This window comes from Onychomys torridus, chromosome 10, assembly GCF_903995425.1.
Source record: "Onychomys torridus chromosome 10, mOncTor1.1, whole genome shotgun sequence".
NCBI lineage: Eukaryota > Metazoa > Chordata > Mammalia > Rodentia > Cricetidae > Onychomys > Onychomys torridus.
The window spans coordinates 72,651,360-72,664,769 of NC_050452.1; the positions used below are offsets into that span (position 1 = coordinate 72,651,360).

The 13,410-nt window shown below is 39.6% G+C and overlaps 1 protein-coding gene across 8 annotated transcripts in view; it reads left to right on the forward strand.

The window, feature by feature from the left end:
- The window catches only part of Znf644 (zinc finger protein 644), a 70,184-nt gene that overhangs the window by 16,109 nt on the left and 40,665 nt on the right, over positions 1-13,410 (forward strand). For 7 of the 8 annotated variants that reach the window (XM_036200684.1, XM_036200683.1, XM_036200688.1 and 4 more), the window contains one exon: positions 5,208-5,268. The exons of the other annotated variant lie outside the window; for it this stretch is intronic. In XM_036200684.1, the coding sequence (XP_036056577.1) occupies positions 5,225-5,268 (44 nt within the window). In that variant the 5' untranslated portion in view covers positions 5,208-5,224. The remainder of the gene's footprint in view (positions 1-5,207; positions 5,269-13,410) is intronic. 8 annotated transcript variants of the gene reach the window in all.

The window sequence follows — 13,410 nt, forward strand, 5'->3', positions numbered from 1 at the left end:
TATATATGAGTTACAGATCTTATGATACATATGTCTTTTTCTGTAAGAGACTCAGTGATTTGAGTTTTTGTTTGAGGTAAGAACACTGGAGGCTAGTCTGTCTGGCCTACATAGTGAGTTCTGGGACAGTGCCCCAGAGAGACCTTTTTAAAAACCCAAAACAAAAAAACCACTAAAATCCAAGAAAGTTAATAGAAATGGATGGATTTTGAATGAAATATTTGAGTTCAATGGAATATGGTGCTGGATTTTAATTAAAATAGTACATATTAGTCATAGTGTAAGAGATAATTGATAAAAGCTGATAGAAAAACAGGCAATAATTAAAGTTAATTATCTCAACCATCAGTTTCTGTTATTAAGTAGGTACTTGTTTTAAGAACTTGGAGACACTCCCCTGTATTAGAGGCAGAAAGAGAGCAAGCCCTCATGCTTGGCAGGCAAGTGCTCTGCCTTTGAGGTATACCTTGTGCTCAGCATTAGGGTGAAATGCTTCAAGATTTAATTCCTTGGCTGGTACATGTTTTTATAGTTTATATGATTTATATTTACTAGAATTTCTAAGGGCCCTTTAATTGAATGTATATTATGTTTCATAACATCTAGAAGTATATAATGTGTAGAAGATCATTCTTGAAATGGAATTAGGGAAAACGTGAAAATTAAAGCAATAATTTAAATATTTTTTTTCTGCTTTTTAAAGAATTAAACAGTTTAGAAAATTTGGAGTAAATGGAGTTTTACATTTTTAAGGTAATAATGTGTTAGTTTTGAAATAAGTTTACATATTAGCCATTCTAACTTAAAGTTAATAATTTTTGGAAACTAGGCATAATAGTTACATTTGACTTTTTCCTGGTTACCTGTCGTCCCCCAAATCAGCTGAAGCAAAAGCTGTTTCCCTTGCTGTCGAATGGGAACTGGAAGTTTCATCTGTATTTCTCAGATTGGGAGTTGGTGTAGATAGGAAGGTGAGAAGAGGGGACAGAGAAAACGACTAACTTAGTGTGGGCGCAGGACGTGAAGCTTCCCTGAAGCTCCGCTCTTCTTGCTTAGTTAGTCCAAAGTTTATGCCTCTGTGGCTCTTGAGCTGTGGGATAAGGCCACTGTAGTGTGCTTCCTCTGGCTGTGGGTTCCTGTAAGTGAAAAATGGCTACATGCAGGAACAGAGCCAGCAGCGTGAAAGGATACCAGGACACTACGCTGATTGTTAAACACTCCTCATCTACAGAAGTACTTACATAGGAGAGGTGGGAGATGGAGAAGCAATTTTCCCAAGTCCCGTGTGATGCAGTGACTGTCTTAGGACAGTAGTGCTCTTAGAGTTACAGACACTCCAGGTAGACACCCCGGGTGGGGAATTGTCTGTCCTACTGCCCTCTGGTTGCCTTGCTTTTCAAGCCTGACTCACCAGTTTTCCTTTCAGATGTTACCTAGGACCTAACCAGTATTGATTTCTGCTCCTCTTCATTAAAAATTTGCTGGGTTTGTTCTTTTGATTTGTTTTGAGACAAGCTCTTACTCTGTAAACTAAGGCGGCCTGGCTGCAAACTCATAGAGATACACCTGCCTCCTGAGCTGGGATTAAAGGCTTGTACCATTCTGCCTGGCCTTCCCATGTTTTTTAAACACGATAACAAATGATGAAAACAAAAAATGGTAATATACATACATACATATTAAAACAAATGATACTTCTATGCCAAACAATTGAATGAAGAAAGAATTGTTAAGTTTGTGTGATTAACAAATAGCTTTGAGACATAAACAAGGAACTCCCACAAAAATTGGTAACACTAGCCTTGGATCTTAGTTCACCTTTTAGAATTTTGTAAATCAAGAAAACAGTAACTAAAGACTGGTCAGATATGAATAGCGATGTTTTATTTAATAAGCGATTCCTAACATTCTAATAGAGTACATATTTTCTCAAATTCCTGTGATTCTTTTTTATTAAAAAATGTTTTTAATGAATTGTATATTGGTGGCCAGAGAGATGACTCATGGATTAAGAGCACTTACTGCTCTTGCATATAAATCTTTTTAAGAAGGTTGTATATTGTCCTCAAAGAGAGTTTTACTTTTATACGAGAGACTTCTATAGGTGATGTTGTTTTGCTGTGATGGGCAGTAAAACTTCATACTAAGTGGTAGTAGCCAGAATAGTTACTGAGACCATGCTACTGTGCTTTGCTTGAACTTGAAAAAAAATGATGCCTAACCTTTGAGCGTGGTAGGTTAGATAGCCATGTGTCATCAGCATCCCACAAGAATTGTAATAGAAGGTTAAGAGAGTGATCCCCGAAGTAAAACCTGGCACCCAGTAGTGACTAACTGTAGAAAAACCTTACTAATACTCAGGGAAAGGGACCTACGCCTGGTTATTAGTTGGTGGCTACAGGGGCCATTAAAAGAAACTTCTAAAAGCATGTAACACAAGCAACACTTGTGGGATCTTTACCTCCAATTTTCTTTCCTTACACCCAACTGTAAGATCTGTGTAGATGAGACTAAGTAGGCAGAGCTCAGGTTAAGGGTATGTACCTAACTAAACTCAAGGAGGGTAACTGCACATTGAACTAGAAATCAACACCAGCCTGTTTTCTGTCCTCGGTTCTGTCACGATCCTATCCCAGATGCAAGACTGGTTAATTCATGCTTTTACAGCACACTGTGCGAGAAAGGAAAAACCAAAACTCAGATGATAGTAGAGGACGCCAGGTAAAAGACTCAGATTGACGGTATTATAGTGACACCTGCCCACAGACGAAGGTTCCTAAGCGACTTTTAAGTACTTAATCCTAGGACTGAGGGTCACCAAGCACTTGAGAATAAGCCGAAGATGACCGCGGAGGAAGTAGAAGTATTACAAGAGAACCGTAAATGCTAACGGTATCTTTGGAAAGCTATAAAAAGGCAGGTGTTTGGAAAATAAGGAAGAGCTCTTACAAGTTTAGACTAGGAAATAGGGTGGGGAGTTCGGAGCACAAACATTTACTAAAGAGTTAGGAGTTCAGAACCCTAATAGAAGCTTGGACGACCAAGTTAAGTCTTCCCCAGAGGATAGAAAGGGATGTAAAGTGGAGAAAATAAAATCACAACACACTTGGAGGTTCAGCATGGGAAAATCAATTCCAGACTGGAAAATGAATGGAAGAGTTAGTGGTTGAGCAAGAATTGAGTTTTACATGACAAGGGAAGCCTGGTAGATGTGCACACCTGTGGCTTAGGGTGGCTGAAGCAGGATTGCGAGTTTGAAGCTTGCGTGGGCTGTGGAACTAGCTCATGTTCAACCTGGATGGTAGAGCAAGACAATGTCTCAAAAATTGAAAAAGAAAGGGGGCAATGGAGGGTCGGGCTCGGCTGTAGCTTGATGATAGCGGACTTGCCTAGCATGCCCAATGCTCTGGGTTCCGTCCCCAGGAAAACACACAGAATGTTCAGCATAGTGTTTCAAAACATGTCCATGTTGACATTTTAGATACCAGAAATAAAGGGAAGGTCATAAATGAGGATTATGAATCGGCATTGGAAAATAATAATGAACGTTTTCCAAATTCTGAAGGAAAGCTGTTCTTGTGTGTTACGCGTTTGCACTCTACTGCCTTGTCACGTGTGGGAGCAGCTATAAAATCTCAAAACTGTTCAGAACCTTCACTTCGGATGCAGCGTGTTTTAGGAAGTTCCTGAAAGGCACATACTACGTAAAGAATGATGGGGTAAACTACAATGAGGAATGATCCCATATTAGACACAGGTGACTAGAATTCCTGGAATGGTGGTAGGGCGCTTTGAAGAGTGACTGGTTTAAATTGGGACAGGATGATGAACAGCTGTGTGTGTGTGTGTGTGTGTGTGTGTGTGTGTGTGTGTGTGCGCGCGCCTTCGATGCTCCTAGAGCTGGAATTAGAGATGTTTGTGAGTCACACAGTGTAGATATTGGGAATTGAACTTGGATTTTCTGGAAGAGCAGCAAGTGTTCTTGGCTGCTGAGCCCTCCATCCCAGCTCCTGGACTTGGAACTTTTGCAGATTTCAGAGGTTTTTTATTTTGAATATTGAAGTGGAGTTTACCAATAGCATCAGAAGCCCCAAAGTTTTGGATTTAGGAGCTCTAGATTGCAGACTTGGATTAGGGGTGTTTGTAGAGCTTTTGTGACTTAGATTGGTAAGAGGTATTTGAATTTCTGCTCTTGGTATGTGACTAACAACTGACCTGACAGAGTTAAGTGCTCTAGGCTTTGAAAGTGTGAGGAGTGATGCTAACTCTTGAGACATTTGGAGTAGATGTAGACTTCACCAGAGAAGGCAGCTGAACCTCTCTGGTAGGTCTGTTCAGATTTCTTGAATCTTGAGTCAGTTTTGGCAGTTTGTTTATTTTTAACAGGAAAGTTTCACAAATTTGCGTGTCATTCTTATACAGAAGTTGTGTTAATGTGAAGAGGCTTAGATAAGTATTACTGTAAAGTAGCTTGATGGCTAAGAAAATGGAATTATGTGCTGTTAGGATGAGTGTCGAGTCAGCCAAGCAGTGTTTGTGGCTTTGGCGCAGGGATCCTTCTTTTGTAATCATTTTTAGAAGTACTGTAATAGTGATTTAGAGTACATGGAAGAATGTACATAGGTTCCACACAATGATTATGCTATTTATATCAGGGATCTGACCAGCTGCAGATTTTAATATCTTGAAGGGTTTCAGAACTAATTGCCCATAGTTTGAATTACCATTGCTCTGTTATTAAAAATAATGAAAGTAAGTTACATAAAAAATTTTAAGAACTGTAAATTATGTGTCTTCAAAAAAATTTCTTTTAGATGTATCAGTGTTTTTCCTGAATGTGTGTATGTGTACTATGTGGGCAGTGCCCTCAGATGACAGATGAGGGCACTGGCAGTTGTTGCTGCCCTGTAGGTGCTGGATACCAAACCTTGGTCTTCCCTCTGAAAGAGCAGCCAGTGCCTAGAAGCACCGGGCATTTCTCCAGCTACCACAGTGTTAAGTTTCTTGGTGGGATAGATTATTGCTCCCCGGAAAAGGTATCAAATAGTTTATTGACCATTAAAGTAGTATAGTTGTTGAACACTTTGAGATGTTTTATGAAGAAACTAAATTTAAGTTTCTAATTTAAAATAGTGTATTGTGGATAGTTTTTCCTGTCTGAAATGAAACAAAAAACTAAGTGATGGTTTTTCCATGTATTCTTTTAGGCTTGCTTTAATTTTGGATGAAATTATTCTTGCATCGAGATGTTAATAAGCCAAAATTTAGGTAAGTAGACCACTTTATTAAATGTCACATCAGTAGAAATAATAAAAAATAGTTTATATTTTGAAAGCATGCTGATGGAGTCTAGAATTAAGAAGTTTTGATAAAATTTTGCAATATACTGTAATAGCTTTTTTGACCAACTTGTTTCAGTTGATATAAGAGGCGTAAATAGCAGCCATAAAGTGGTGAAGCTGTGTGTCTTATTTTTTATTTTTTGGGGGCCCACCACCCAGCTCACAAATAAATACATGGAGACTTATTCTAGTGAATGCCTGGCCTTAGCTTGGCTTGTTTCTAGCCAGCTTTTCTAACTTAAATTATCCCGTTTCTCTTTAACTACATTTTGTCTCTGGCTTTTTACCTTTATTTATTCTACATATCTTTCTTTTCTTCTTATTCTGTAGCTGGCTGGGTGGCTGACCCTTGTTGTTCTCCTCTCCTTTTCTCACTCATTGCTTTCTTTCTAGATTTCTCCTCCTATTTATTCTCTCTCCTCTCTCCTGCCCAGCTATTGGCCGTTGAGCTCTTTATTAGACCATCAGATGTTTTAGGCAGACAAAGTAACACAGCTTCACAGATTAAACAAATGCAACATAAAAGAATGCAACATATTCTTGCATCATTAAACAAAAGTTCCACAGCATAAACAGATGTAACACATCTTCAACTAATACTCCACAGCATGGAGCAGTCTGAAGTTTTCTCTCTTTAGTACGGAGGCTAAAGCTTACAGGGTCTTGGGTACTATTGTAGCATGTTAGGAAGCCTGGTTGATGCTGCTTCAGCCACTGTTACTGACCTCCCACTAACTAGTGCAAATTTGTTGGCTGCTTTATTTTCTCTGTAGTGGAATAACGTCTGTGATTTTACTTAATTTCCTTTAACAAAATTTGTAAGCCATGACTTCTGTTACTGTGATGCTCAGAACATGTATGGCTCGTCACATGTGCATGTGTGTGGAGGGCAGAGGTTGGCACCAGGTGTCCTCTACTTTGTTTCCTCAGTAAAGGCTGTCACTGAGCTTTGTCTAGCTAGCCAGCTGGCCTTCGAGCACTGGAGTTGCAGCTTTTACGGGGTGCTGGGGTTCTGACCCCCAGTCTTCACGCTTGCACAGCAAGGGCTTTCTCTACTGAGCCTCTCCCCGGTCTGTGGACGACTTTTCTGATTCTAAAGACGTTGACTTTAAAACAACTTGACTTTGATGTTATTTTGTGTCTGTGATCTGAAAGAATGCTTTTCAAATTGTAAGCTTTAGAAATGATAAACACGCACAGGAGCAAGTAAACATGGCCTTAAACTACAGAGTAAAAAGAACAACACATTGGTCAAGTTGTGGAGTGTCTTGAGGTAGAGAAGAAGCTTACACTGTGTTTCAAGGTCCTGTCAGTATTTCAGTTGCTGGTTAAATCTGCCAGGCCAGTTAGAACCGGCTTTTCTTCATTTTGGTTACATGGTGAAATGACATAGGTTTAGCTTATTCGGAATTCTGCAGGACTTGGATATGTACTTTTCTTTTGTTAAAAGAACTTTTAGTGACATGTGAACTTTAAAGTACAGAATTGAATGACTATATTATAATTTACATTGAACCACTCATCTAGATAAAGACATAGAACATCTCATTATCTCAAAGTTCCTTAACTCTTTTCAATCTAATAGCCTTCTGCTCAGGTAAGCCTTGTTAAATTTCATTAGCCTGGTTTAGTTTTAATTTTTGAACTTTCATGTACATAGAATTAAATAGTTTGTTATCTTTTTTTTTTTAGTCTTATTTTAGCCAGGTGGTGGTGGCGCACGCCTTTAATCCCAGCACTCAGGAGGCAGAGGCAGGTGGATCTCTGTGAGTTTGAGGCCAGCCTGGACTACAGAGTGAGTTCCAGGAAAGGCGTAAAGCTACAGAGAAACCTTGTCTCGCAAAAGTCTTATTTTGGTGTTTTTGATTCATTTGTATTGTGAGAATATCATTATTATTTTTATCATCGAGTAATATTCTCTTGTATGAATATAATATGTTGTGTATTCTGTTTGTAAGCTTTTTTTTCTCAGTTGCCAATTCTTACCCTTCTACTTATATTCCTTTTACTGTTCCCTACCATTAGCAGAAGAAAATGTAAGCTCTCTGTATCAAGGTATATAATTACTTAGCTGTGCCCACATCCTACAGTTAAGAGGCATTGCTAGTATTCTTCCCACTAGTTACAGCCTTTCTTCTGAAATAGTCATTATTTCTTGGGTTGTCTAAACTTGGAGCCAGGCCTGGCCTTATGTAGTAGGTTGTCTGAGTTATTGTTTATTGCTGTGATGTGACACCCTGATTAAGGCAACTAATAAAAGAAAGCATTTAATTTGGGTCACACAGTTCCAGAGGGTTAGTCCATAACCACCATGGTGGGGAGCATGGCAGGAGGCAGGCAGGCAGGCTGGAGCAGTGACTGAGAGCTCACATGTTGAGATAGTGAGGCAGAGAAAGAGCTAAGAGGGAATGGTGTGGGCTTTTAAAACCTCAAAGCCTGACCTCACAGTGACTCAGCTCCTCCTACAAGGCCACAGCCTATTCCTTTCGGTAGAACTGCATTCAATGAGCCTGTGGGCCATTGTCATTCAGACCCCATGGTTGGCCTCTTCCTTGACTGTGACCCTATAGAAGGTAGAGTCCATCCAGGTCTCATTTCTCTTACGTGACCTTGGAATACCACGTGTCCTCGGTGAATGTTTGTTCACCAGAGGTCAGTAGCAGTTTTTTCTCAAATAGGATCTCCGGGTTGTCTAGACTAGGGTGGGCCTTGGCCTTCCAGCCGTTGCCTGGCTGTAACAGCCATGGGAATAGATGCAGCATTATAGGCAATTTGGAATGAGCATATATCTTCACTCTTTGGATCCAGTTAAAATAAAGAGGCTAATAATCTTACTTTTAGACTTTAAACTTGAATATCATTGAGTTGATTACTGTTTCCATGCAAAGGTATTATCTGTTTTGTAGGAATTGAAGTATTTTCTAGCAGAGTATTCTCTTTGGTTTTATTATTAGTTATTTCTTTAATCTGAAGATTTAAAAAGGTGTGTTGCTAATGTAAGTTATAAAAAAGTGGGAAGATTGGTAACATCTATAAGAGGTGAAGAGAGCGCTCACATTTCCCTGAGGGCGAAAATGGAAAAGGACTGAAGCACCATAATCTAGAACTGCGGATGCTTTTGATTACTGTAGCTTACGCGCTTGCCATCAACGTGTGTGTGTGTGTGTGTGTGTGTGTGTGTGTGTGTGTGTGTACGTGTGTACGTGTGTGTGTGTGTGTGTGTGTGTGTGTATACGTACAATATATATGCACACAGTGATTTATTTAAAAAATATAAAGCATTTTGACAGTTTTTTTTCTCCTTAATATCTGAAACTTGGCTACTTGAAACTAGATTGTCTTGTAGCAAGTCCAAAGCAAGAAGAGGTTCTTCCCCACTGGGGTCAATTGGTTTCTTTTCTCATTGCAGCTTCTGCAGTACAGGCTGGATGCAGAGTAGGGTACTGCCCCCTTCTCACTGCTCTTTCTTCTAGAAGGATTTTTGTTGTAACTGTTGAACATGTAAACTCGATTAACTTGTGTTTCCTTCTGGTTGCAAAATGTGTGGTCTTTGTTGACACTGTTTGATTTGCATATCTCTATTTAATTTGCCTATCTACGGAATTTAGATTAGATTTTCTCTTCAGCAGTCTCTTGATATCCCTCACTTTCAGATTCCTCCTCTCTGAGTGCAGCCCTGGGAAAAAGAACTGTTTTGGTTGGTTGGAGATGTAAAATTATGGGCTGAGGGAGGTTTTCAAATTTCAGAAGTTATTTTGTAAAGGTTTCATTTAACTAGATATTCATGTTGCCAAATTTATTGGCATTTTACTTCTTTGTGGTTTTAAGACAAGGTCTTGATGTGTAGCCTGGGATGGCCTCAGACTTGATACAGTCTTCCTGCTTCAGCTGCCTGAGTGCTGGAATTACAGGCATGTGCTACCATACCTAGCTTACTAAACATTCTTAGGTGTGTTTATATTGTACTGAAGCACAGACATTCATTATTTAATTGTTTCCTTTTTTAAAAATTTTTTTAAACAAGTCTGATTTTGAACTCATCAAAAATAATGTGGTAAAAGTCTTCATTCCAAATGTAATTATTTCAGTTTTATAGATAATGTCATGAGGTTCAGAAATAGTAAACGACTGGTTTAGGTCAGGTGGATAATTGCAAAGCTAGATCCTGGGTCTTCTGACCTCTTCCTAGTATTCTTTTGAGAAGACTAGTAAGCCAGTATTGGACATCTAGTTAGGGCTCCTAGTTAGTCTTGAGTGTTGGGGGCCTACCTTCCACTTGAGTATTGATTTGTAAAATGTTTTTAAAGACCAATTGATTAGTTTAATGTTACCTGAATTTTTTATAATAGTTAAATTGTTTTTAGTCCATCCTTGGTAATAGATATTAGACTTAGGGAGAAAGATGACAAGATATGTAATTAGTCGTGTGTTGTGATACAGTTTTGAGTTCCTGAAAGGCAGAGGCAGTGTGCTTTATGTACTTTAATCTATATTCAAGCATCTAATATAACACCATACTCATAGTAGACATTTGTTTGTTTTTGAGATGGTCTTGCCCCATAATCTAGACAGGCCTAGAACTCAAGATTGTCCTGTCTCAACCTTGTAAGTGCTGGAATTGGTCTGACTTCTGCTCACACTAAGTAGAAATACTGCAGGGCCTCGGGCTTGAAGTGACAGTGGATGTGTGGAGCAGCTGCTGTGTTTATCTGGATCCACGTTGGAGGACCTGTGGCAGAAGACACAGCATCAGGAGTGAAGGCAGAAAAGATCGGCGGAGCCAAAGCACAGCCACTGTGGACTCGGAGACATTAATCTTGAGAGCTTGGCCTTAGCTTAGGCTTGTTCTCCACCAGCTCTTAGAACTGAAATTGACCTGTTTCTATTAATCTATCTTCTGCCATGTAGCTTTTTACCCCTCTTCCATTTTGTGTGTCCGTCTCCCTCCGAGTCTCACTAGCATCTCTCATGCCTAGATTTATCCTGAGTTCCTCTCTTCTCCCGGAAGTCCTGCCTATTCTCTCCTGCCTAGCTATTGGCTGTTCAGCTTTTTGTTAAACTAATCACAGTGACACATCTTCACACAGGGTGAACGAATATCCCACAGCACATATCTCCGTCAGTGTAGAGCTCATTGTGAGTTATGAATGGGCTAGTGCTTGGTGCTAGGGAATAGAGGATGGCGCAAGGCCATTGATGGTCACACAAACCACTTAAAGAGTTTAGATCAACAGAATCTTAAGTAGTTGAAGGAGCCTAAGTGTGAGAAGTAATGTGATTACATTTGAAGTGGTTGTTTTTTGTTTTTGTTTGTTTGTTTGGTTCTGGTTTTGATCCCAAGGCCTTATGCTATAGTCTACCCTAAACATCTCTGGCAAAAGAACCTAGTGAAAAAGCATAGACGAGATCACAGGGTTGTTAGATTGTATTCAGGATGAGCTTTTGTAAGAGGGTGCCTAGACGTATGACCTTACAGTGCTAATATTGGGGTTACAAAGATGTGGTTGCATTTGGGAGAGATTTTTGACAGCAAAATAGATCAGCTTTGGTATTATAATAGAGTTGGGGCTAGGAAAGATAAGGAATTAGGAATATTTATGTTTCCAGTTTAGGCAGTGGTACTGCTTTCACAGATTGAAACCGTGGATAAGATGAGTATTTGGAACAAATAAGAGCTAAGTTTTAGTTCTATTGAGCTGAAAGACTAGGTATCATTGAGATAAAGGAGCTGTTGTAGATGTAATTCTGAACAGTCTTATTAAATAAGAAACACAGAGCCAAACGCAGAATTAAAAGCCCAAGAGGTCAGAGAACTAGCGAATAGCCTTTAGCTTACCAGCCGCCGCCGTCCTTCCCCTGAGAAAGAGACCTACTTCCTGTGTGCCTGTATTTTTTATTGACTTTCTGTTCCGTCTTCTCATTGGTTGTAAACCCAACCACATGACCTCCTCATCACTGCCTATCTATACAGGCCTCCAGGTCTCTATGGTTGGTATTGAGATTAAAGGCCTGAGTCTCCATGCTGGCTGTGTCCTTGAACACACAGAGATCTGCCTGTCATGTGATCGGGATTAAGGGTGTGTGCTACCACTGCCAGACTTCTGCTATGGCTTGTTATTAGCTCTGACCCCTAGGTAACTTTATTTATTAACATACAAATACAGTCACATTTCAGCACAATTAAACTATCACCATAAGCTATGAAGAGAGAGATCTGAGAGTCACCAGTCTCTTCCTCCCTCACACACTCATTTTCATTCATTAATATTTACCTGAAGATTATTGAAAACAGTTTGTTCCTGTTTTTGTCAGCTTTCTGCAGACACACACCCCTTTGTTTTTGGGGACAGGCTCACAACATGTAGCTCTAGCTAGACTGTTTGTTGTGACATTCCCTTTTTACAAGGCAAGGCACCTGTCACATGAAATTCTTTTAGGGAAAACGGGAGAAAGTGAAAGAAGGACCTCTCAGATATTCTGCTGCTTTTCCTGGAATGCCAGGGTGCCGCATGTGAGTGTAAAATTATATGGTACGTGTACCAAGTTGCTGATAACTGGATGACTTAAAAGCATGGTGTGGTGGTTTGAATAAGTATATATAGTTTGTATATACTTGACAGGGATTAGGAGGTGTGGCCTTGTTGGAGGAAGTATGTCACGGGGGTTGGCTTTGAGGTTTAAAAAGCCCAAGCCAGGCCCAGTGCCTCTCTTCCTGCTGCCTGCTGATCCGGGTGCAGAACTCCCAGCTCCTTCTCTAGCACCATGTCGGCCTGCATCTGCCATAATGATAATGGACTAAACTTCTGATACTGTAAGTAAGCCCCAATTCAATGCTTTCTTTTATAAGACTTGCTGTGGTTGTGGTATCTCTTCACAGCAATACAGCGATAGAACGCTGACCAAGACACGTGGCAAGAAAAAAATATACAAAATATTGACACCACATATAACACCCTCCGCAACTTCATAAGTTTTTATAGTTTGGATGCTCTGATTAAACAGTAAGACTATGGTAAGCTTAGATTTACTAATTTTTAAAATATTTTATTTTATGTATATGAGTATTTTGCACACCACGTATATGCCTGGTACCCACAAAGGAGGGCATGGGATCCCCTGGAGCAAGAGTTCTGGATGGTTGTGAGCTACTATGTGGGTGCTAAGAAATAAACCTTTGCCCTCTGCAAGAGCAGCCAGGGATCTTAACTGCTTAGATAAATTTTTAATTTTTATTTTATATTTTTGAGACAGTATCTCACTAAATAACCCTGGATGGCCTGAAACTTGGTACATAGACCAGATTGGCTATTAACTTACAAATCTGCCTGTCTCTGACTCCCAAATAAAGGGCTTATGCCACTGTGCTCCCATATTGACTTCTTTAACAGAACTTATGTAGTGGTTGTTCTTTTTATACTTGATAAGCTTTTAGATATTTTTTTGCCTGGTTTATCAAAACCATGATACCCAAGCTTACGTTACTTAACATTTATTCAGTACTAGGCATCGTTACTAATATTTTATAAATACTAATCCAATCTTTGTTTTGTAGCTAATGAGTTGGAAATTGTTACACCAATGTTTTCTGTAGCGGCTGCACCATGTGATATTGCCTCTAGCTCATTCTTCCTGTTGTCCGACGTGCGTCTGTGTGTGGTGGTATGCTGTCCCGATGGTGGTGAGGTGATGTCTTTGCAGTTGTGTTTGTCTGGGATGGAGTCTTGCTGTAATTTCAGGTGACTCTTTTGATGTGGCCTCTGTAGTGTCGGGCGGCCGTGCCTGGACCTTGTTGCCTTTCATTGATGATCATGATATTAAGCATCTTTCCATGTACTTGTTGGCATTTATAGATATGTGTTGGAAAAATGTCCTTTGTTCATTAAAAAAACAAATTATTGGGGTGACTGTTGTTTCTGGGTTGTGAAAATTGTTTATATATTCTGGATATGAACCTCTTGTTACATAAATGTTTTGAAAATGTTTTCTTGCATTGCAAAGGTTACCTCACTGTTGACTGATTCTGTTGTTGAAGAAAAGTTCAACAGTTTGATGTAATCTCTCCATTTTC